The sequence below is a fragment of the Heptranchias perlo genome, chromosome 38, assembly GCF_035084215.1.
Source record: "Heptranchias perlo isolate sHepPer1 chromosome 38, sHepPer1.hap1, whole genome shotgun sequence".
In the NCBI taxonomy this organism is placed as follows: Eukaryota; Metazoa; Chordata; class Chondrichthyes; order Hexanchiformes; family Hexanchidae; genus Heptranchias; species Heptranchias perlo.
The window spans coordinates 4,728,822-4,752,716 of NC_090362.1; the positions used below are offsets into that span (position 1 = coordinate 4,728,822).

General features: G+C 40.9%; 1 protein-coding gene across 7 annotated transcripts in view; it reads right to left on the bottom strand.

Moving 5' to 3' along the window:
* Positions 1 to 23,895, bottom strand: part of herc1 (HECT and RLD domain containing E3 ubiquitin protein ligase family member 1) — a 266,115-nt gene that overhangs the window by 67,732 nt on the left and 174,488 nt on the right. For 4 of the 7 annotated variants that reach the window (XM_067973317.1, XM_067973320.1, XM_067973322.1 and 1 more), the window contains exons 34-45: positions 23,351 to 23,527; positions 22,950 to 23,189; positions 21,908 to 21,991; positions 18,515 to 19,029; positions 16,213 to 17,009; positions 12,065 to 12,263; positions 11,435 to 11,595; positions 9,220 to 9,336; positions 7,292 to 7,523; positions 5,328 to 5,452; positions 4,636 to 4,856; positions 1,713 to 1,981 (exon numbers count right to left, since the gene is read on the bottom strand). In XM_067973317.1, the coding sequence (XP_067829418.1) occupies positions 1,713 to 1,981; positions 4,636 to 4,856; positions 5,328 to 5,452; positions 7,292 to 7,523; positions 9,220 to 9,336; positions 11,435 to 11,595; positions 12,065 to 12,263; positions 16,213 to 17,009; positions 18,515 to 19,029; positions 21,908 to 21,991; positions 22,950 to 23,189; positions 23,351 to 23,527 (3,137 nt within the window). The remainder of the gene's footprint in view (positions 1 to 1,712; positions 1,982 to 4,635; positions 4,857 to 5,327; positions 5,453 to 7,291; positions 7,524 to 9,219; positions 9,337 to 11,434; positions 11,596 to 12,064; positions 12,264 to 16,212; positions 17,010 to 18,514; positions 19,030 to 21,907; positions 21,992 to 22,949; positions 23,190 to 23,350; positions 23,528 to 23,895) is intronic. The other 3 variants (XM_067973321.1, XM_067973318.1, XM_067973319.1) reach the window with 3 other exon arrangements.

The window sequence follows — 23,895 nt, forward strand, 5'->3', positions numbered from 1 at the left end:
AGGGAGCCCTAGGGATGCCTAAAAAATGGCCCAACCCAATATTAAGTCAGATGACTTTCAGGCGTCCTTGGAGTGCAGGACATTGATCCCCGAAACTTGCCCTCATTGTGCCAATTTTACTCCTGCAAAACAGGCGCAATGAGGTCCAATTTCCACCTCGAGATCTCTCCCTGGATTTTTTAGCTGTGCGCCACTTGCCACAGGTCACAACAATGATAACGACATGGGGAATTTCTTGGTGGTTGTTCAGAATGGTGTGATTGCACTTTGTTTTTAGGATTCAGTGGGAAATAGGAGGGAAAGAAGGAGGCCAGTATCTGGAGTTCAGTGACAGGTTAGCAAAGATGAGAAGCAGAGAAGTGAAGCATAATTGAGATGGCTAAAGTTGTAGTTACTTCAAAGAATGCAATCTACTGTAAGGTGCATCCTGTGTGGGTTTGTGGAAAGTGAATCCCTTCTCTGAGATACAGGATTCACTATACATCCAAGTCCAGGATGCTGCATTGATTGCTGTGGCTGTTGTGTTCGCATCAGCTGAAAGCCTATCCATGCTGAGGGTGGAAGGTACAAGGTTCCATTACAGACACTTTGCCTTCCACTTGCAGGGAACAGGTGAGCAAGAGGAATGCTTCAATAAGGAATATGAGAGCATCCACATTTCGAGCAGCTCTCCCACCGCCTGCCTCTCGTCAGGTTGGAGTAGCCAACTCCTCCAGGATGGTAATCAGTACCATAACTTCTTTTCTTTTAGAAGGGCAGGAATTTAGTGCACCCAGTCCTTCATGAGCTTGTCATGGTCCAAAGGGGTGAGATATCTCTTTTGTAGGAATAACTCACTGGAATGTTGAGTCAATGAGCCCTTTGACATCCAGGGTGATTATTCTGAGCTCATGCATGTTGAAGGTTGGGTTCATACATTGTGAGCGTGGTGGTGAAGTAGCGGAGGCTAAGGGGGCTGCAGGGATGGGGATGGAGTCTGGACTGCAACTTTCAAAATCAGTCTTTGAAGTGCTATTCAGAGCTTTATTTCTAAATTCAGCTAAAGTCAAAAGTGCATCAAATACACATCTGATCCAAAAATAATTCTCATCTGTAAAATCCTTTTATGTTTTGAAAATAGGAAAGTTTTTTGGACTATTTTTTCATTATCAATTGCAAGCTTCTCTATAAGCTTACACAATCATTCAGTGTGAGCAAGTTCATGCATCGACACCGTGGGTTGCACTGGCAGTTGATGCAAGCATTGGTGGGCACTGCTAGCTCACAAAAGCAAAACTGAATAAAGGAAGCCTAACACATACACTGGAGTGATTTCAATGCAATTATATCAGATTAAACCAGAGATGAATTATAAACTGTAAACTTTATTCTTGCAATCATTACATTATCTGAAGCCCTTGAATACATTAATCCACCGCTTGAGATCAATTACTTTAAATATTGGTGCTTTTTTCATTAAAAAGTGCCAATACTTTGTTGAGATTTTTTCAAAAAAATTAAAATGCTTTAATAAAATTTCAAAACACACAGCCCACATACACTCTCGTTATTTAGCAATACTGATGCACGTATTTTATGGGAGCAAACTTTTTCAGTATTTATCAGAATTCATACACTCATTTATTTCCAAAAGATCATCACAAGAACTTTTAGAAGGCAAGTTGTGTGATAGCCTCAATTATTTGAAAACATTTCTATACATCTTATCTTACCTTTCTGAAACTGGGACCTTTGTCTTGCTCTTCATGGCCAGATACTTGTCCCTGCAGCTGTTACACAAGAGGTAATACGGATTTCCACTCCCACACTCGCCACCAAACCACCCATCAACATAGGACCCATTGCTGCGGTACCCCTGCCGGTTGGCACTGCGCCCACAGCCTGGGTGGTTTCTCTTCATGTGATGATTAAATTGAACAACGTTTGCATCACAGAGTTCACAGATGACCACTTCATCTCTTTCATCAGACTCACAGACATGCTGCAGACAAACAAAGGGAGCAGTTATGAGAGGAAATTTATACAAAAAAAAAACCTCTAAAACAACTAATACACCCGGATTAAAAGCAATTTCAAAAGAGGAGCAGTTTTCTAAAGAGGAGCAATCAAAAGCAAAATGTTAGTATTATTGCAATTATTGATTATCTTGCCCTGTGGGGGGTGGTCTTCATTCTTTGAATAATATGCATACTCCACATGCCAGAGGAACAAAACTTAGCTCGACAGATTTTGAGGAAACTACTTGCTCATCACACACATATGTGTTGTTGTGACATTGCAGATAGATGGTGCTGCATGTGGTCTCCTCGTCTATCATATTTCGACTCAGGTTTTCAGCTGATGCTTAAATGAACTGGCAAGCCGACTTCTGAACCCAATGAATCATTGCACTGCTGCAGGGTCAGAGGAAATAGTGGAGTGTGGAGGATACAAATCATTCGAAGAATGAAGGCCTTGTTAAAGCAGGTAATTTATCTATCTATCTATCTTTATTTAAGCTTCTTGCACCCAATAGGGCTATACCAATGTAGTATAATTCAGGAGGGGAGGTCTTGCACAGTCATAGTACCCAGCTTCCAGGATAAAACTGCTAAATATATCAAGTGTAGCAAATCCAAGACATCAAGACTTAGTAACTTGGTGAAGCTTATTCCAAGTGCAGCCTTGCAAGCACTATAAAGCTGCAACCTCATTAAGAGATGGCTAGGAAACAACTTTGGCCTCCACCTATTCATCATCCCTGCAGGTTGACAGCAGTGCAGAATGCACTCAACCATCCACTGATCTATCTACTCCTTGGTCAGTGTTTTGCCACCACTTTTTGAATGATTGGAAACAAAGCAGCGACAATACTTCCAAAATTACTTTGTTTGAGACAAAGTAACTAGAGTTCTATTAGCATCCACGTAGTGAAAAAAATGATCCACTTCGGGCACCTGTGGCAATAGATAAAGCAATAGGACAATAATTTGTTGGTCTAAATGAAACTGGGAAGCTGGTAGGACCCTGGATGAATCCCAAGGAGGATGCCAAGGCTGACTTACACTAAGGTTGCAGTTCACTAACTCTAAGCCAAAACTAAAGGCAATAACAACTTCCATTTAAGAAACACGACCACACGTTCAAAGAGACTCAGTGGTGGATGCATTAATTTGTGGAATACGAAGGTCTAAGAGATCAGTGATGGCCAACTAGAGCGCATGTGATTGGATGACAGTTGATATTTGTTCCTGAAGTTTGGCTACATCCCGATTCCCAGGATGAAGCCTGAAAAAGGAGAAATTACAAACTGGCTAGGTTTGGAAACAGGAAACACAAACTGAACACAAGAATCATCTAATTTAATCTACTCCTGTGGAGACACTGAAGACATTGTCCCAATTCAACAAGAGGTGCAATGGGACAGCACAGAACATAACCTTTTTAGCTGGGCAAAAATGAACAGGTGTAATGACTCAGATCCTGGGACTTTATAGAACGCAGGAGTGGGAAGCCACTTGTAGCACCTGTCTATAATGTCATGATAACATACTGTTAGGTTAGATTTAATGCGCATAAAAGTGAACTAGATTTAGAATTTTGTTTTGTTATATATATGTATGTTTGATGTTGACTGACCGATGATGCTAAATTGAAGAAAAATTGCCTGACTTTTAAATGAAAGATGGTGGTTCAAGACTTCTTGAAGACAACAGCATTTTTGTGGCAAAAGTATATATCACATTACCTTTTTGAAGCTATAACTCTTTGAAGAGATTATGCTAAATATTGCATAGCATGGCCGGGGGGTGGGTGGTGGGGCGGCATGGGGAGAGGTACAATTGAAGTATTCAGCATAGGAAACAGGTCTCCATTTGAGATACAGTCTGAGGATAGACTCTGCTGCTTTTGTGCAGTAATGTTACTACATTCTGTAAAGGATTAATGAATTTCACAGGTGGCAATTTGCATTTGACAAGTCAGAAAGCTTTGGCTCAATAGGACCGTCTCCAACTAAATAAGCTAATCACATGACTGAATCAGCTTCACTTGTTTTGCACAGACACACAAATTGACTAAATTCTAAGACATTCAATTAGAGAAAAACATGCAAAGAGTTAACTTTTACATAATCAGAAACAAGCAGTTTAGGAGGACATAGCTTTCAGCCCCAACAAGCAGACCTGTCAAGTCTCACTCATTTTGGTTCAGAAATTTTAACCTTTTTTTAAAATGAAAAAGAAAAATGTTAGAGGGTCTGTGGAAAGGGAAATGGATTAAGTTGATAGTTCCATCAGAGAACCAGTACAGGCACAATAGGCCAAATGGCCTCCTTCTGTGCTGTGAAATTCCACGGCCCAGAATTTCCTTGGAGCTGCATGTGCTCCACTGCTGTAACTTCACTGGAAGTGCGGCAGAAACTTGCACAAACAGGGCTTCCGCTGCACTTCCGGCGATCAGGGAATTCCGGGCTTATGATTCTATAATGAACCTCACTATGTAACACAACCAACCCATATACTTAAATGCGTTTGCAACTGATGTCACTCTTTGGATCTTAAATGTTATTTCCCTAATGTTAACCACAGTGAAGGCAATTTTGGAGAATAAGCTTAAGGTAAATAAGCAAAAGCAGCACAAGCTGCAGCCACACACCCATGTTGGCCAGTCCAGTACCTCTGGAATCCACATTCCCAATATATCACTATCACTTGCAAAGTCCTGACCAAACATGGCTTCCATTGCTTCATCATCCAGGTCAATCTCCAATTCTTCATCAAGGTTAAAGTCATAGAGGGCACCTGGGTCTTGCGGCATTGATGTTCCCTCTCGTCTGCTTTGGTTTCGATGTGCTTGAACTGAACGGTACAGTCCTGCTGCAATTTTAATATAAAAAGCGCTTTATCAAATTATTAAACACCCGTTTCTTAAAAAAATTATATACAATTGTATATTACTATACATGCATACGTGCATATTATCAGATTCTGTTGTAAAGTAATGTTGGTGTTATAGCTTAGTAGCCCTTTTCCAGAGGCCTTTGAAGAGTGAAGTCATGCGTACAAAAGAAATCATTTAAAAATAGAAATGCGTAACAATGAACTTTATCCTGGCTTTCAAATGTGCCAACAATGCAAACTATCCAATTGTATCTTTTTGTAATGTGCACTTGAACTAATTTTAGATTAATGAGTGCTACACTACAATCCTGCACTCTTCATATCTTTTCACGCCCTAGTCAAATATTAAAAAGGTGATAACTTCAAGCCCACAGAAATTCTTATGTTTAGTCATTTCAAGTCATAGGTATATCTGTGAATTGTTTTGCATAAGAATGTTTGAATCACCTGCACGTGCTAACAGAGTCCGAGCTGCCAGCTCAAACTTTTGCCTCCTCGTGACAGTTGAACGGCTCCTGGAAGAAGGTGCGCTCGGAGATGATCCATTCTCTTCTTGATCCAATCCGTTAGGACTGCAAAAACACAATTTTATTAAAACATGAAATATAAAGACACTAGAAAGCCTGATTTTCAAACATTTGATGCTTGCAAAATTGCATTTTCACTTACAATAAAGTTTTAGCTTTTTTCTGCCAGTCCAGTATTTTCAAAAGGAAATCACTTTTTAAAACCACAAATTGTTCTGGTTTAAAAAAAATGATCACCTCTTTCAAAATGAGATGCAGATGAGAAAACCGTCAGGGATATCAAAAATATACCTAGATGATTATATTGCAGCTAATCCCACAACAGTACTCATAAGAACAACTTTAATTTATAAATCATCTTTTTAAGACGTCCCAAAACACTTTGCAGCCAATAAAGTACCTTTGATGTAATCACAGTCATTAATGTAGGGAAACACAGCAGCCAATTTGCACACAGCAAGGTCCCACAAACAGCAAATGAGACAAATGACTAGTTAATTTGTTTGTGATTGTGTTGGTTGAAGGATAAATATTGGTCATAACATCAGGAGAACTCCCTGCTCTTCCAATAGTGGTAGGGGATCTTTTATGTCCAGTTGAACAGGCAGACAGGAACTCGGTTTAACATTTCATCTCAAAGATGGCACCTCTGAAAATACTGCACTCCCTTAGTACTACACAGGAGTGTTAGCCTGGATTATGTGGAATGGATGTTGAACCCACAAGCTCTGAGTCAACAGGAAAAAAAGAGTGCTCCCTCTGAGCCAAGCTGACACCAGATGTACAACTTAGATATTTTAAGGGTCATTTTAACCCCCCAGGACGGGCGGGAGAGGGGCTTGGGGGTTAAATTCTTAAAATAAAAGCAAAACCCAGCCCCAACCCACTGCGAACGCGCTTACTTTCAGTTTAACCAGGGCGGGTTGGGGAGTGGGCGAGTAACCTGCTCTCGAGAGGCGGGTCAGTAATTTAAATATGTTAATGAGGATGCGTGCCTCAGATTTTAGCAGCCATTTAGAATTAACAGCTGTGGGCCGGGTCTCCGAGGGCTCAGGAAACCCAGCAGGTAAAGGGAGGCGAGAACTGCCGGATCCAGCCAGTAAATGCTTTTCCAGCACTGCTTGTTGGCCAGGAGTGCTTCACCCCAAGCAAACCTACCGTGACCTTCCTCCCCTCCCTGCGTGCCACCGAGACCCACCTCCACCATCTCCAGATCTTACTCCCTGCAATCTCTCGTCACCCCCTCCCCCCCCCCGATCCTACCCACCTTGTGATCGCCAGGCCTGCCCCACCTCGCAACCTAACCATCTCCCCCCCCAACCCCCCAGGAATCCGAGAGAAAAAAAAATCATACGGGGTCCTGCCAGTAAATTCGGCAGGACCCGTGTTCCACATATTTCCGGGTTTCCAGTTGCTAAAAGTCGTCCCTGCTCCCTTTCCACAAATATCGGGCCTTTGTTTGTGCTCTATTAAAGGGTTAACCGAGCACTGCCTAAGTTTTTCCAGCATTCTTTTTATCCTGTTATTTTACTGGTCTCAAGATTTGTGATAAAAAAATGCGCTACGAGGCCCAGAAAGAGAGCCATCCAATTGAGTAGCAGCACCTGATAACATTCAAACCACTACTATAGCATATGGAAGTTCAGAGCAACAGTTTACTCAGACACTTTCTGTCGAGTGGAGACTTCAAGGCTTAAGAAATTGTAATTTGATATGCAGGGGCTGGAATCTTTTCTTGAGGTGATGTCCCCTCCCTCCATGTAGGAGGCATTGGAGGAAATAGCTTTTCCTACTATACCTTCAGTCAATTGAAAGGTTATACTGTAATGCACCTTTAAAAGGACTAATTAACCTTGAATAATATGAACAAAGTCACCAACATACCCCTCACTGAACCCTTCCTCCAGTTCAGGGGCATCAGCAGCAGGTATTTCTCCAGGTGACTGCAAGTAGCTCTGGTCTCTGGACTTTCCACCATTGCCTGAAGCGGTTGCCCCATGGCATGAATCTGAAGTGATTGCGGACTGTGGCTCATCGTCTTCCTCTGTACCCGGGTGCTCTATCATCCACATGGCCAACACCGTGATATTCTGGGCATCTGCTTCTCCTCTGGCACCTAATACAGTTTATATATAAAAACACAGAATGCAAATATAGAACTTAGACAATTCAAGAAATGCTTCCCCTCCCAATTATACAAATCATGGCAAAAAGTACTAAATCTTGCTATTCAACCACCCTTTTTTAAAAAAAAGATAATCTATGCTGGGATAACAGGGGAACCAGATAACTATTATCTGGAGTAAAAGTCAAAGTTTTAATGCAATGTCCCTCCCAGGCTAGGTTTGTCACTTGCTCAAGCTGTAAAGTAAACTCTCAGCACAACATCCTGTGCATAGCTCCCATATTCATCCCAGATCTGTACAGTAAGTGAAATTGCCATTATCGAATAGCATGTTGAAATTGCAGATCTTCTTACCAAACTGATTTAGCATTTTATAGGGCATCTTCACATCTGCAGTCACTGTACAAGAAGAACTGATCTGCCATTTTGATCTAAAAAACTGGATTTCAAATATGGAGATTGTACTAGTCCTTGCTTTAATTGAAATTCTGGCTAGCTCTCAAACACAATGCTTCTTTCAGAAAGTATCAGATACAGTCCCACATACAAGATTTTTAAAGAAGATTAAGGTTCATGGAATCGATGGGAAATTGAGAAACTATCCTGGAAATTGGAATCAGTAGATTTGTTCAAACAAACAACTTTTGAGGGGGTGAGGGGAAAAAAAAAATCACATCTTGTAACATTATAAAATTTGCCAATGATACAGAGCTATGTGATCAGGTGCCAAATATGAATGATAAACAGAATTCAAAAACAATCTGCGGCAATTAAGCAAATGGGCTAAGGAATGGCACAGGAAGCAGCAAGCACATGTTTATGATGAAAGGGTGTCCTTCAGCAAAGATGGAGAAGGAAAAGGATTACAATAATTTACAAGGATATAAAATCTTAAGGATGCCACAGTGTGCAGTCCCCTCATATCATAGTCATTTTCCACTGGTTGATATAGATTGTGACTAGCAGTGATTCTTGAAATCTAAACAGTGTTACTTATTTCCACTGGTAGGTTCTGAGCTGTCAATTTATTCCTTACTAACAAGGCTACCAGCTGTAAGTCGGCATCCCAGAGCACCCTTTTACATGGAGCAATAAATAGTTAATGAAGCTGTTGTTAACAGCTAATCAAATACTAGGATCTATCCTGAGGATGCTCATATAGAACTTGAACATGATTACTTTGATTTTGTCTGGGTCACTGAAAAGGCTACATTTGGAATATTGTGTGCTATCGCTTCAAAGAGACAGTGCCACACTGGAGTGAGTTATGACAAGGACGCTTCCAGAGCTCGGGCCTCTGTGTCGCAAGGGGAGACTCAGAGCTGAGCTTGTTTTCACTGGAGCAAAGATCGAATGGGACCAGGATTTGAAAATGTTCTGATGAAAGGTCATCGACCTGAAACGTTAACTCTGTCTCTTTCTCCACAGATGCTGCCTGACCTGCTGAGTGTTTCCAGCACTTTCTGTTTTTATTTTAGGGTAGACTATGATGGGATAGATTTTAAATGGCCCAATCTGTGGGAAGAGCAGGCTTGGTGGATCTCGTAGATTTTTCTAATTCCATGCTTTCTTAAGTGTTCTACCAAGGGGTTTGATCCATTACAAAACAGGAAATTAGCCGGTATTGTTTTACGTGTTTGATTTTTAAAATATGAGCTCATTACTGAACAAATACAGATTTGATTACCTGTAGCTTCCATGGCTTTTGTAATCTGCCTGAGTGAAAAACCCATTTCCAAAAGAGGAACCGCAATGGGTGGTGGTGGTGGTGAAGTTGAAAGTCTGCTACTAGGATCAGAAGAAGCTAGCAAAATAAGTACATCTTAATTAGCTAGTGACACTTTACAATTATACTAATGATCAGTTTCTAACATAGCTTGCTGCAAAGATTCGCTAATTTTGAGGAGACTTTAGTAGCTTTAATGCCTCTTGATCCAATCTCACACCTCTTGACATATTAGAAGCCAGGTCTTGAGATGATAGAGAGTAGAGTACAAGGGAAAAATCATAGAACTCATTCTCCTCTACATGCTGTGGAAGTCAGATTTCACTCATTTCTTCTCTATTTCCCCTCCCACTTTTTGTCACTGGGAACAATTTGTTGAGGTTTTTTTGGGGGATGAGCAAGGAACTACAGAAATGATTTGCTGAAGAACATCAAGCTGCAGGAGTCAACAACGCCAACAGTATTAACACAGCAACTTCAATAACACAAACTAATCAAACCAACTTACTCTCAGACCAAATCATGAAGGAAAAAGCTGGGTGTATCTGGTATGTGGAGAATAAATTAATTTGAATAGTGAATACGACCTCCCTAAGAGGAGATTCCCCTCTGCCAGCTGACAGTTAAGAAGGATGCAAACACAAACCAATGAGCCACTCTCATGTTCACTTCACTCATGTTGAAGATCAGTTTACTCAGATTTTATTTCCATGCAATATAAATGACTGAGTTGATTTTTGGTTGCTCTCAAGTCCAGCAACTTTCCAATATTTTCATAATGAAACTTAAATTCTACTTTATTCTAAACAGCCAGCAAAATATACACCAATGAAATTTTCTGGAATAAGTTAAATTTTAATAACTCCTCATGCAAGAAATTCAAGTTGGGATCGTGAACTGCTCATTCCTTATTGCAATTAAGCTGAGGTTGGACAAAGATCAAAAGATGCAACTCAATAACCCTCCTAATTAAAACAAGTATAAATTCAGAGTGGTGACTTTCCAAATTCGATTCAATGGATTTAACCCTTGAAGAATGAAAATATTTGAGCTTTCAAAATATGCATGACTTTGCTTTTATTCAGCATCAGTACAAAATGTTTTTCAGTAGGCTGTTCCACAGTAATGGAAAAATGCAAGAATTGAAGAACATTCACAAAATAAACAAACAAACAAACAAAGTCATTGTAACCTGTTCTTTGGTTTTGATGTTGAAAGGGTACCTATAAGGGTTAAAAAGGTACCTTCAGAAATCTGGGCCCCAAGGCTTGCTCACTCACTGAGCCACTTGTTAAGGAGATGGAAGGAAATGTATTGCAAAGGAAGTTCGGCTTTGGACAAACACAGAAATTTACAAGGACGTGATTTTAAAGATGCCACATAACATGTGGTCCTTGCCCCACACATCACAATCTCTTCTAATGGCTGCACTAGATCTTTTTAAAACCAAGATTACATTACTCATTTACAATGGTACCCTCTGACCTCAGCTTGTTCCTCAACAGGCTGTCAGCTGGTAGGGTCAAAGTGCCAGAATGCCTTTTCCATACAGAACAGCTAAGGAATAGGCCTCCAGAAAAGAAGCTATGGGAGAACCAGATTTAGGCAATGCAGGGCCACCACGATCAACCTGGACCCCTCTCAATTTAACTTCAGCAGCATCCTGCTTCCCAGTTACAGTTTGAACATACCATCCACTGGCGAGGATCATCCCATCTCTCAGCCTGATGCAATAAAAGTATCTTCTTTGCTGGCTGTGAAGATCTTACATGAAACTATCCTTGGCCGTCTCAACCCAGTTCCTCATGGACATGGACACCAAACCGTCATAGTCACCAACTCTTAGAACTACCTCAAGGTTTCCTTCTCCCCCTCCCACCCACAACCTATTCATTTGCGTGTGAAGATTGAACAAATATGAATCAACTAGATCTTTCCAAAAATATTTCTTTTTAAATAAACCTCCATTACTGGATTCAGTTTGTACAACAAGTGTATATGAGGTGTTCAATTGTTTTCATGCAATTCACTTGACTACTTTGGAAGAAAGATAATCGTTTCCTGATGTCTTGTCAACAAAGATTGTGAATGCAAGTTTGGGAATCGACAGCTGACAAAAAAGAAACAAAACTCGGCCAAGCCTCAACTCAAATACCGTACTCATTCATTTCAGTACCTGTTCGGTTTGCTGGTCGGGTGGGTTGGGATTCAGGTGAAGTAAGACTCTGTCGTCTACCCACCTCTTCTGAAGGTGAGGTTGGTAAGGATGAAACAGGTGGGGTCTGTGCCCGTCGAGTGGGCAGTAATGTGGTAGTTGGATAACTGGAGAACATTTGGCTGATGGAAACAATATTACAGATTACTTTCTTCCACAATACAGACCAGAGGAACAATATTAACACTCAAAAGAATTACCAAAAACATTACTCTCTTGCACTGGCCTAATTCCCGCCCCCCCACTCTACCTTTAAAATGTCACCCATCCCCTGCAGCAGACTTTCAGTACCTGTGCACAACAGTGCTCACATTCTATCATATCATGAAACATTTTCTTTACAAGATGAGACGCCAGAATTAATTTTCTTTGCACATTTCAATATGGTTTAATGGCTACAAGTTAAAGCTCATAACAGGATGGCATTTTACAGCCATACATAAAAGGCACTCATCATCTAACAAAGGCTACTTGGTAATGAATTACAAATAAATACCTCAGAATATTTTTTGTTTTCATAAACAACTGAACAGTTTTTAACACTTCAAATGTGTTTTTCTCACATAGTCAGATGAGTGTGACAGCACATACCGTAGAAGGCTGAGTGGCATTACACTTGGTGATTCCGAGGCAGGCACAGTTTCCGTGTCAGTGACTGGGGTGGTTGCAGTGGTAGTGTCCTCAAGAGAGCTGCTCATAAATGAAGTGGTGCTGGAGGCAGAAGGGCTGGTCGTAACAGGTGTTTGTGCCTGCATGGCAGCATCCATTTCTTCAGGCTGGTGGGAGACATCTGCCAGGAATTTACAAAAGCAGTAATAAATTAGTAAACTTATATCACAGCCAAACATTTGCTTCCAATTAAAATGCAACATCCATGTCCTGTGCAAATAAGGCCGATTCCTTTACATGAATAATGAATCAGACTAAACTTTATAAACCTAGTCAACTTGCATACAACTAAGGAAGGTTCAATACATCTGCCTAACATCTGTGGTGGGTAAAATTTTGGAATCTATTATCAAGGAGACAGTAGCAGAACATTTGGATAAACATAATTTAATAGGACAAAGTCAGCATGGCTTTACGAAGGGGAAGTCATGTCTGACAAATTTGCTTGAGTTCTTTGAGGACATAACGTGCAGGGTGGATAAAGGGGAACCAGTGGACGTAGTGTATTTAGACTTCCAGAAGGCATTCGACAAGGTGCCACATAAAAGATTATTGCTCAAGATAAAGAATCACTGGATTGGGGGTAATATTCTGGCATGGGTGGAGGATTGGTTATCTAACAGGAAGCAGAGAGTTGGGATAAACGGTTCATTCTCGGACTGGCAACCAGTGGCCAGTGGTGTTCCGCAGGGGTCGGTGCTGGGTCCCCAACTCTTTACAATCTATATTAACGATTTGGAGGAGGGGACCGAGTGTAACATATCAAAGTTTGCAGATGATACAAAGATGGGAGGGAAAGTAGAGAGTAAGGAGGACATAAAAAACCTGCAAGGGGATATAGACAGGCTGGGTGAGTGGGCGGAGATTTGGCAGATGCAATACAATATTGGAAAATGTGAGGTTATGCACTTTGGCAGGAAAAATCAGAGAGCAAGTTATTATCTTAAAGGCGAGAAACTGGAAAGTACTGCAGTACAAAGGGATCTGGGGGTCCTAGTGCAAGAAGATCAAAAAGTTAGTATGCAGGTGCAGCAGGTGATCAAGAAGGCCAACGGAATGTTGGCTTTTATTGCTCGGGGGATAGAATATAAAAACAGGGAGGTATTGCTGCAGTTATATAAGGTATTGGTGAGACCGCACCTGGAATACTGCATACAGTTTTGGTCTCCATACTTAAGAAAAGACATACTTGCTCTCGAGGCAGTACAAAGAAGGTTCACTCGGTTAATCCCGGGAATGAGGGGGCGGACATATGAGGAGAGGTTGAGTAGATTGGGACTCTACTCATTGGAGTTCAGAAGAATGAGAGGCGATCTGATTGAAACATATAAGATTGTGAAGGGGCTTGATCGGGTGGATGCGGTAAGGATGTTCCCAAGGATGGGTGAAACTAGAACTAGGGGGCATAATCTTAGAATAAGGGGCTGCTCTTTCAAAACTGAGATGAGGAGAAACTTCTTCATTCAGAGGGTAGTAGGTCTGTGGAATTTACTGCCCCAGGAAGCTGTGGAAGCTACATCATTAAATAAATTTAAAACGGAAATCGACAGTTTCCTAGAAGTAAAGGGAATTAGGGGTTACGGGGAGCGGGCAGGAAATTGGACATGAATTTAGATTTGAGGTTAGGATCAGATCAGCCATGATCTTATTGAATGGCGGAGCAGGCTCGAGGGGCCGATTGGCCTACTCCTGCTCCTATTTCTTATGTTCTTATGTAATACGGGGTTAAAAGTACACATATTGGAACTCAGTTTAAAAGCAATAGATAGGGCAAAAGATTTTAAGAACACCTCATTCGTAATCACTCAGCAACCGTCATTTCCACTGCTTCCAGGACCTTCTATACAAAATTACAGTACTCGGGCAGCAAAATCACATTACACACAGTAAGTGTAGAGATTCAGATAACCTGCTACAGGTTGCTGCATCGGGCCAAATCACTTTACATAGAATGTACAGTACAGAAACAAGCCATTCGGCCCAACAGGTCCATGCCTGTGTTCATGTTCCACATGAGCCTCCTCCTTCCCTTGTTCATCTAACCCTATAAGCATATCCTTCTATTCTCTTCTCCCTCATGTGTTTATCTAGCTTCCCCTTAAATCCATCTATGCTAGTTGCCTCAACTACTCCTTGTGGTAGCGAGATCCACATTCTAACCACACTCTGGGTAAAGAAGTTCCCTATTGGATTTATCAGTGACTATCTTATATCTATGGCCCCTAGTTCTGGTCTCCCCTGCAAGTGAAAACATCTTCTCTACATCTATCCTATCACATCCTTTCGAATCTTAAAGGCCTCTATCAGATCACCACTCAGTCTTCTCTTTTCTAGAGAAAAGAGCCCCAGCCTGCTCAATTTTTCCTGATAGGTATAACCTCTCAGTTCTGGTATCATCCTAGTAAATCTTTTTTTGCACCTTCTCCAGTGCCTCTATATCCTTTTTATAATATGGAGATCAGAACGGTTCACAGTACTTCAGGTGTGGTCTAACCAAAGTTCTCCTCAACTTCTCTGCTTTTCTATTCTATCCCTCTAGAAATTAACCCTAATGCTTGATTTGCCTTTTTTATGGCCTTATTAATCTGCGTCGCTCCTTTTAGTGATTTGTGTACCTGTACCCCCAGATCCCTCTGCTCCTCTACCCCATTCAGACTCTTATTATCCAAGCAGTATTCTTCCTACCAAAATGTAATACCTCACACTTATCTATATTGAAATTCATTTGCCAATTGCACACCTATTCTGCAAGTTTATTAATATCTATTTTGTCACACTCCTCCTCGGTATTAACTACACCCCCAAATTTGGTGCCGTCCGCAAATTTTGAAATTGTACTTCCAATTCCAGAGTCCAAATCATTTATGTAAATGGTGAACAACAGTGGTCCCAGCACCAATCCCGGTGGAACGCCAGTTACCACCTTTTGCCAGTCTGAATAACTAGCTTTAACCCCTATTCTCTTTTGTAGCCAGCTTGCTATCCATTCTGCTACTTGTTCCATGACTCCACACGCTCTGACCTTAGTCATGAGTCTACCATGTGGTAACTTATTAGCGGCCTTTTGAAAATCCAAATATATTACATCTACTGCATTACCCTTGGCTACCCTTTCTGTTACTTCTTCAATGAATTCAGTAAGGCTGGTCAAGTATGACCTTCCCTTTTGAATCCGTGCTGACTATTCTTTATTATGTTTTTGGTTTCTACTTGCTACAGCAATAGCTTAAGATTGACAGAAAAGCTGCTTATGGGCAAAACTGAACCACAGATAAGTAGGCATTTATATGGGGGATATTTTCCTCTGTGCACATTGAGCAAAAAAGTCAGTGCGAGCATGAAGCAGGTTTCCCCATTTTATACTCACTGCAACCTTGTCATTAACCATTAATGATCAGAGAGAAATATCCCTGATGATTATTCCTTTTGCTGGGGAGCAAATTCACTTTTGCAATGAACAGCAGCTTTAATTAATTGTGGATGTCCAGATCTCCTAATGTTCAACCCCTTGCCCGTATCACGGGAGATAGTCTTCTATTCAAACAAAACCAACAGGGAAAAGTCTGACAAAAACCCAAGTAGGTCTAAGAAAAAGCAGTCATCTTTTTCTCCATTCACTAGGAAAAAAGGGGAATGCATATCAACAACTAACTCTCCCACAGGCCTCTAGCCACCCAGCTACAACAGCCTGAGAATGTGTTGTTCTCCTGTTCTCAGTTTGAAAATGGTTTTTGCTGGTACAGGGAGACCTGAAGAGGCAACAGAAAGGTAAGTTACAAATGGTAAAGGGGAAAAAATAAAAAACAAACCTTCAGAAATCTTGAATGATGCACCTCTATCAAACTGACCAACTACTGTACTGTAGTACGGTGCTGTACTTCCATGCATGTATGACAATTTAATTGTACTGTATATCAGACTTTAATTTGTTCAGCATGGAAACTATAGCAATATGACATTCAGATATCTGAATTATCCACTTATCCAAATGTGGTGTTTTCCAAACCTATCAGATAAGCAATGCCTGGCTGCATATCCATTAACATCTTGACATTCAGAAATAGCCATACCTTGTTTAGCTTTGCTGCCAAACTGATCATCCAGCAGCGAGTTCACGATCAGTTTATAAATCATGGCCTGTGCACGTTCGAGATCTGCCAGCCCCAACGCTCTCTTAATTGGCGAGCGCATGACGGCCCGTTTCACCATGTGGCGCATTAGAAACTGGAGCGCAGCTCTGATTTCTACATCGTCCTGAAGAACCGGTGATCCAGCACAGTCTGAATTGTGGCCATTCTCAGTTAAAACTTTCGGGATCAGCAACAGTTCTGCATACTTACTGCAGCTAAGCAGAGCACTAAGTGTTTTCATAGCACCGAGATACAGGTAAGACAACTGAACTGCTCGGATTTCCGACTGAACTAAGTCATGATTTCTTAGTACATGCTCATGCAGCTTTCGTTTTCCCTCTAGCAGATGGTGTTGAGAATCTAAACTGAGATGCACAGAGTCCATAGTGAAAGTTGAAATGTCATTTTCTGATCGAGAACTGGAAGCGCCACCTTGCATAAAACCTTTAGCCTCCTCAGACGATTGAGTTATCACTCGCTGATCAATGGTTTCTTTAGTGGGTTCTGCCTCGGGTTTCTGGTCCACCTCTGCTTTGTCTTCAGATTCATGCCTGTGCTTTTTCTCGTGTCTTCTTGCGCTTTGTTTGGCCCCATCTTCGTGAATGCCGGTTAGGTAGGTGAGGTCTAGCAGCAGAGAAGCTGTCAACCCACGGAATCGCGACACATCAAAAGGCAGTGGGTCACAGGGCTCCAAGTTGTAGAGTGGTGTGTCACTGGGTGACCAAGAAGTTGGGAAGCTTTATTAAGATTCAGAATGACACAGGAAAAAACAAGTGAGGGATAGACAGGAGGAATGTACACAAGACTATGTTGTTACGGAAGAATAAGTACGTGGATGCAGAAAAGTATGAAGCTTATGAATTAATAGACTAGTTAGAAATAAAAATGGCCAAATTCACTTGTTAAAGAGAGGAGACACAAAGATGAACGGGCAACTTCCTTCAAACAGTTTTATAATCTTAAACTCAATCATCTTTAAAACAAATACACATTTGTGGCACAGGCAAGCAAGACTTTCAAAGGTCCATTAAACTCACAATTTCTTTGGTAGTAATCTAGTTAACAGGGAATGTACAATCATATCCAAACAAAGTGATCACAAGAACAAGGCAATTAAAATTAGAAAAATATATCAAATGTTAATTAGTGATCAACAGTCACGCCAAGTTAAATTAGAAACGTGAGCAATCCTTGTAAAGATCTACCCTACCTCAATCATTTTTAAAATTGCACTACATAATGGGAATACTCAGATACCAATATTAGGCCCTGAGGAGCAGAAACTACAGAGGCATTTGATCGAAACATCTAGGCTTGAAGGAAATAACTGCATGAACTAAATTAACCTATCTAGCTCCTAAAGTTATTTTATTTTTGTAACATTGGAAAAAGCACAATGAGCTAGGCGTCCCATATCTATATGTCAAATGATGGGCTGCAAATGAGCCATCAAATTCACAATTTAAAATGAAGGAACACCTATTCTGCATTGTTCAGTAGCTGTATAATTTGTTAACAGGGGGGCTGAGAAAATGTTTTAAAGAATCACCATTTGTGACAATGTTGAAATATAAAATACTAATTGCCACAGAAAATGTAATAGAAGTCATGCTTTCTTTCAAGTTTAAAAAAGCCCACCTACAGCTATGTGTGGCCTTTCGAAACAAATATTTTTGGAAAAAAAATTGAAAGTACAACTTGGAAAAAAAAAACAGCTACAGAGCCACGTGACTAGCTGCATCATAAATTTATATATTGTGAATATGTATACAATATATATATATTTTTGTACATTTGGATTAGTGCTTTATTAAAGATAATTCACTATTCTCACATTCCCAGTGGAGAGCCACACTTGAAGGAAGATAAGGCTACAAAACAGTAGCACTGATTCTCTAACCGGCACTCCCTTTGAATGTGGCTCCCTATCGGGAGTGCATAATCTGTGTATCTGTTCTTATAGACACTCACCCAAACATGTGTATCATATATAATCTACATTATTAAAAATCTATATTATTAAAAAGTATAGCATGCATTTCCTTTAACATTTTTCCTGTCGCTGCTGTTTATAACACCTCTATTGTTATAAAGCAACAACTCCTCTGACTCACCAAGGACAACATTACAGGAAATTTAATAATATGCACAATAGGTAGAAAGTGGCATGGACACATACACTATAAATACTAGTAACCAAAATCAATTGGTCAATTTGACTAAAGACTTACAATGTACCTACCTTATCGTTATTTCTGCATCGTCCCACTGCACCTTGGCTGAAGCGCTCCCTTCCTTGACTACACCTAAAAGAGTAGCATGTCTTCCTGTCTGCTTGTGAATGCACCTCCCTCCAACTCTAAGACCCGTATCCACACCACCGATTACTGCTAGCACAGGCCACACCTCAGTACACAGGGTCCTCAGTTGGATCTCAGTGAGCTCTGCCAAACCGTGCTTGCTATGCTTGCCTTTTTCCTCCTCCTTACTCTCTTCTTTCATTTCATGTTCCTCTCTGCTTTGCACAGAGCGACTCTTCTTCAATTTCTGGCTGACTTCTTTAATGCATGATTTGACTTTCTGCAAACGATCCATCATGTTTTTGTTTATACAGTGTGTCCACCTGTCTGTACGATGCAGAATACGGATGAGTTGGATAGTGGCCTCTGCCAGCACAGTAGCTACAGGACTACAGATAGGATCACCAGGCAGTAGATCCCTAGGTGTGCCTCGCATCTGCATTTCACAGATTTTAACCTAGAAGCAAAAAAAGTTAGCATGTTCAAATAGAATAGAAACAAAGCAGACCTTCAATTTAAAAGCGATCAACATTTTCTATGAAGTTTTATATTACTGATGGAACCTTTCCAATTGTTTCTCCAATTTTAAATAATCAAGAAAAATAGATAACAGGTGCTAGTAAACGTTCATTCATATCTACATAAAGTCACGCATCCAGTGCATTGGTGTCCATTAAACCTCAGGCAATGCAAATTTCTTGTTCATATTTACAGTTCATTGAGTGAAATTTCCTACTCATAAAATAGCAATGACAAATCCAACAAATCTTATCAAGGAACAAGTCGCAAAACAGAGAGAGCAGAAAACCTTTGATAGAAAGATTTCTTGAGTTTTGTTTAGTCTGCAGATTGCAATACCAGCATGGTTTTCAGCTGCTGCAATAGATCTACTGATGTTTGATACTCCAGGGCATCTTCCCCATAGAAAAACAGTCAACAGTGCTTGGCAGTAAGTGACATCCTCCCCCCCTACCATCCCCCCAGAGCGACACTCACTTAAACCAGCACAGGTGTATCCATCCAGAGGGATTTAGGCAGTGTGCTATAAGAGGGCACCAGGTGAAGGAGCAGGAACCTGTTGCCTAGAGGGCCAGCTGCAGATCTTGGAAATTCTAACATCATGGAGCATTAACAGGCTGTTGTCTAATCACCAATGTCTTAATTGAGGCAGTTCACAGATCTCTGTGAGGTATGATGATGGCTATAGTGATCATCAGTAGCCGTACTTGCGCAGGAATGCTCATCGGTATCGCAGCAATTCCAGGGGCAGTGGAGCTTCCAGTGTCAAGGAAAAATCTCTGCTGAATGCGCTGTTAGGTAGGCCTTGAGCTCCAAGCTGCAACAAGTTCTCTTACTTGGCTTGAAATGCTGGAGCATAGGGTAGAGAGAGAGCTGGAGCTCACCACCCTCATTGCTGCTCAGGCGTCTATTCACACACAGATCTTTGGGCACGCTGAGGAGTGCTCTGCAGCAGCAGAGTGGCTACAGTAGACAGATGAGGCTGTTGTTTCCCAGGGCACTGTCTCATCACTCTATCCAGCACCCCCACTCCACCATCTCAATTAACAAGCTATGTGCCAGAAATTAGCCAGACCAGCCACTGTAGCAATGGATGTGGTAGAACCTGCAAAAAAGGACCATCTCAACCTGGCACAAGAAAGTAGCGTCTGCCTTAATTCCAAGAGGCTCCCAAAAACACTTAGCAGTCAGCCACCTCACTTACTCTTTCTACAAGGAGAACTAGGACAGGTTTTAGAAGACACATAATACACACTGCCATCAAGGGGAAGAACCAAAGTAAAATAAAACATGGAGCACACATTCACTGATCAGGGGAATAAATCAGTCAAATTTTATTTCAACTTTATTCAGATAGTTTCCTGTTGCTGTGGCAGAATAAGTTAGCAGTAGATGGATAAAATGGCCCCTGGAAATTGCATGATTCATGAGTTGAGCAGAGAGTTGGCGAGATGTAGTACAGTCCTATTTCCTGGCCCCCACATGCCTCAACTGCACCAGTGGGAAGTGATCCTGCCGGTTAGAAAATATACCCAGAGGGTGAGGCATGTAGAGAGGCAGATACGGGAGATCAATGACAATTAGGGCAACTGAACTGGTAGCGACGAATTACCAAAAATCATAGGCAGTTACAGGGGGACACTTTTCTTACAGTCTCAGTTTTTCCTCCTTCACCATTTTAATTAGTAGTACATTTTCAAGTTCCCCTATTTTGCTTCTCAACCTATGTAACACTGTAGAAAGTTTCCAGCTGGTTAGTGTAGCAGCTGGACGGCAGTTGGCGAGTGCTGAGCTTGTCATTGAAAGTTTGGTTACATTGCTGGCGGCAGAACACATGCACGAGCAGTGTTTGCAGTAGCCATATGGAAACTTCTCTTGCCAGGTTGAGAAGGGAATGACACAGACCTTTAAAAAATATTGAAGATTAAAATTCAAGTGCCAGTTGACTAGAGAAACTGAGAAAGTTGTGCTCCATGATAAAAATCAAGATTTGTTATGTAATTTCTACTGTAACAAATCATTTGCCCCAACTATAGCTGCTTTTATTTTCTGCTAAGTTGTGTACAGCTACCAATACATGCCCAGCAGCAACTCCAAATCTAACTCACCTCATTCACTAAGACCGACTGCCAGGACCTCCCCAATTTTCATCGCTCCACCATTGGAGCCGTGCCTTCAGCTGTCTAGGCCCTAAGTTCTGGAATTCCCTCCCTAAATCTCTCCGCTTCCATACCCCTCTCTCGCCTCCTTTTAAGTCGCTCCTTAAAAACTACTTCTTTGACCAGGCTTTTGGGCACCTGTCCTACTTTCTCTATGTGGCTCGGTGTCCGATAACGCTCCTGTGAAACGCCTTGGGGATGTTTTACTATGTTAAAGGCACTATATAAATGCAAGTTGTTGTTGAAGACGCTAGCCCTGATTTTAACCCACCCGGCAAGAAAGGGGAGGGTTTGGGTCGAATGCTCATTTTACACCCTGCCCAATTTCACGCTCCATTGACCCAAACCTGCCCCCTTCCTGCTGAGCGGGTTAGGTTAAAGTCAGGGCTGTGTGGCTTTTTTTAAGCCAGATCTTCCTGGCAGCTGGCCGTAGCAAATCCAGAAAGTTTACTTTGGAGCTGCTGCCAGTCACACAAGACCTGCACATCAGGAGCCTGTGGCACGAGCACCCCACTAGACCCTATATAAAAGCAACTTGAAATATGACACACTGTTTCATGGTATAACGCTATCATTCTAAAAACCAACTTATCCTCTAACTCACTGTCAGCAACACCACAAGAGATCTGCTGGTGTATAAAATTTATTTTTCTTTACCTTTTCACCAGGGTTGCTGCTATAGAACATTACACAAGGGTATAATTCAGTTGCATCCACATCTTCAAAAGCTAGTTTGGGCTCCTAGAAGGAAAAGAAGATACTTACGATAGATTACCAACTAAAAAGGATATATCTTAATGTACTCCACATTTATGAAAACAGCTAAATTTACAAGAGCCTTTTCCCAAGCGACACGCATCAACAATGCAGGTCTTCAGCCGAGCTACACTTGGTCTAGCACACTTTCAATAGTTAAATGGTGGTAAATCTTGGTCTAAACATCTAGACCGAGATTTACCAGAAGGCAGTAAATCAGCATAAAAATTACCAATAGTCTGAAAATCGCTTGCAATTTTTTTTTACTCCCATTCTGACTGCACTTACACCAAGTGCAGTCAGAGAATGGGGGCCTCAGTGTTGTAGTCCTATCTCCAACCAGCACTTCCTGAAAGCACAGCCCCATGCTCTTTGTTTAATTTTTAAGTCTCACCTCAATTCTTCATATTTTGAAAATATTGCACTTTAAAATAAAGCATATGTGTCAACTGATCATTCATTCCCTTGGTAGCCAACTGTAAGAAACCTCACATCACATTAACTTGGAACTGACTGAGATAACCAAGTGCTCGTTATCTCAACGCTCCCCCTTTAACAAACATCTTTCATCTGTTCTACCAACCACCTACAATATTTAAAATCAGACCGTCATTCATTTCTAGAGGGATAAATTTAGCTCCGCTAATGTAACAAGAGCTCCTTAGTTGGCTGAGTGAGTAGCTGGAGAAAGGGAAACCCTAAAAAAATCAAAGCTACCTGGTCAATAATTCTGAATTCAAGGCCTGCCACTGGTGAAGTTACTTTATATATTATAACAGATTATGAAGAACTGCATAAGTCAGCATCTCATTTTATACAAAGGTGAAATGTATACCTCCTGTGCAAATGTCTGCATATTGGAGAATTTCTACACTAAATTGCTTTTTTTGGTATAATTTCATTATGGAATTTGCATACAATAAGAACATTCAGATAGCTTTACCTCTCCATTTTTGCCAAATGAGATGGTCCTGGCCTCCATATCCAACACACATGTTATGTAGTCTCCTTGAGTAAAGCTAAAAAGAGTCAGTGTCTGTTCACCATTGTGGTACAAATTGCCACTGTAAGCCCTGTACAGCCACATGTCTGAGGTAGTCCGATGGTTGAAATCATGCACAGGCCAACGAGATACTCCAACACAGGTGCCTTCATTACCTCGATTTTCTTTTACTATATAGAACTGGAAACAAATTTTAAATGTATTTGTATGATATTCTTAAAATATATCAAACAAAAAGACACTGTTGACGCTGGATCAAGTTTAACTGGAGACTCAGAATTTAAAACTATCTGTTCTTAATTAAAATGTTCTACATATTCTGTATTTAATTATGGATATACCTTCCACTGATAGCATCCAGAAGCGATTCCAGTTGATGCTAAACCATAGCCCTTTCCACCACTACCATGGGTCAGAACTTGCCCATTCTCCACCACACAGCACTGTGTTTTCTCAGGATCAAAGGACACCTCCTGGATAGGAAGATTTTCCTCTTCTTCCTCTATTTCTCCCTGCTTCTATTGTAGTTGCAATAAGAAATCATAAAACAAGTCTGCTACAGTGAAATACAATTGTATATCACACATCATATCTTGGAAACAGAATTTCACAATGTGGACATTTTAAAAAAAAACATAACCGGTTCACATAATTCACGTCAGATAAACATGTAGTGTCCAACTCTCGGGAGGTTGAAGTTTTTTTTCCCAACTACAAATAACTTTAAACTAGAGATATTAAATGATATAAAATGTAAATAAATCTATTGGAAATTAAGTGAATTGCTCTACACTTAGTTACAAAAATAGTTAACTCATGTAAATATAATCGACATATATGGAGACCCTTGATTTTATGATAATGCTTCATCCTTTCACATTGGTCT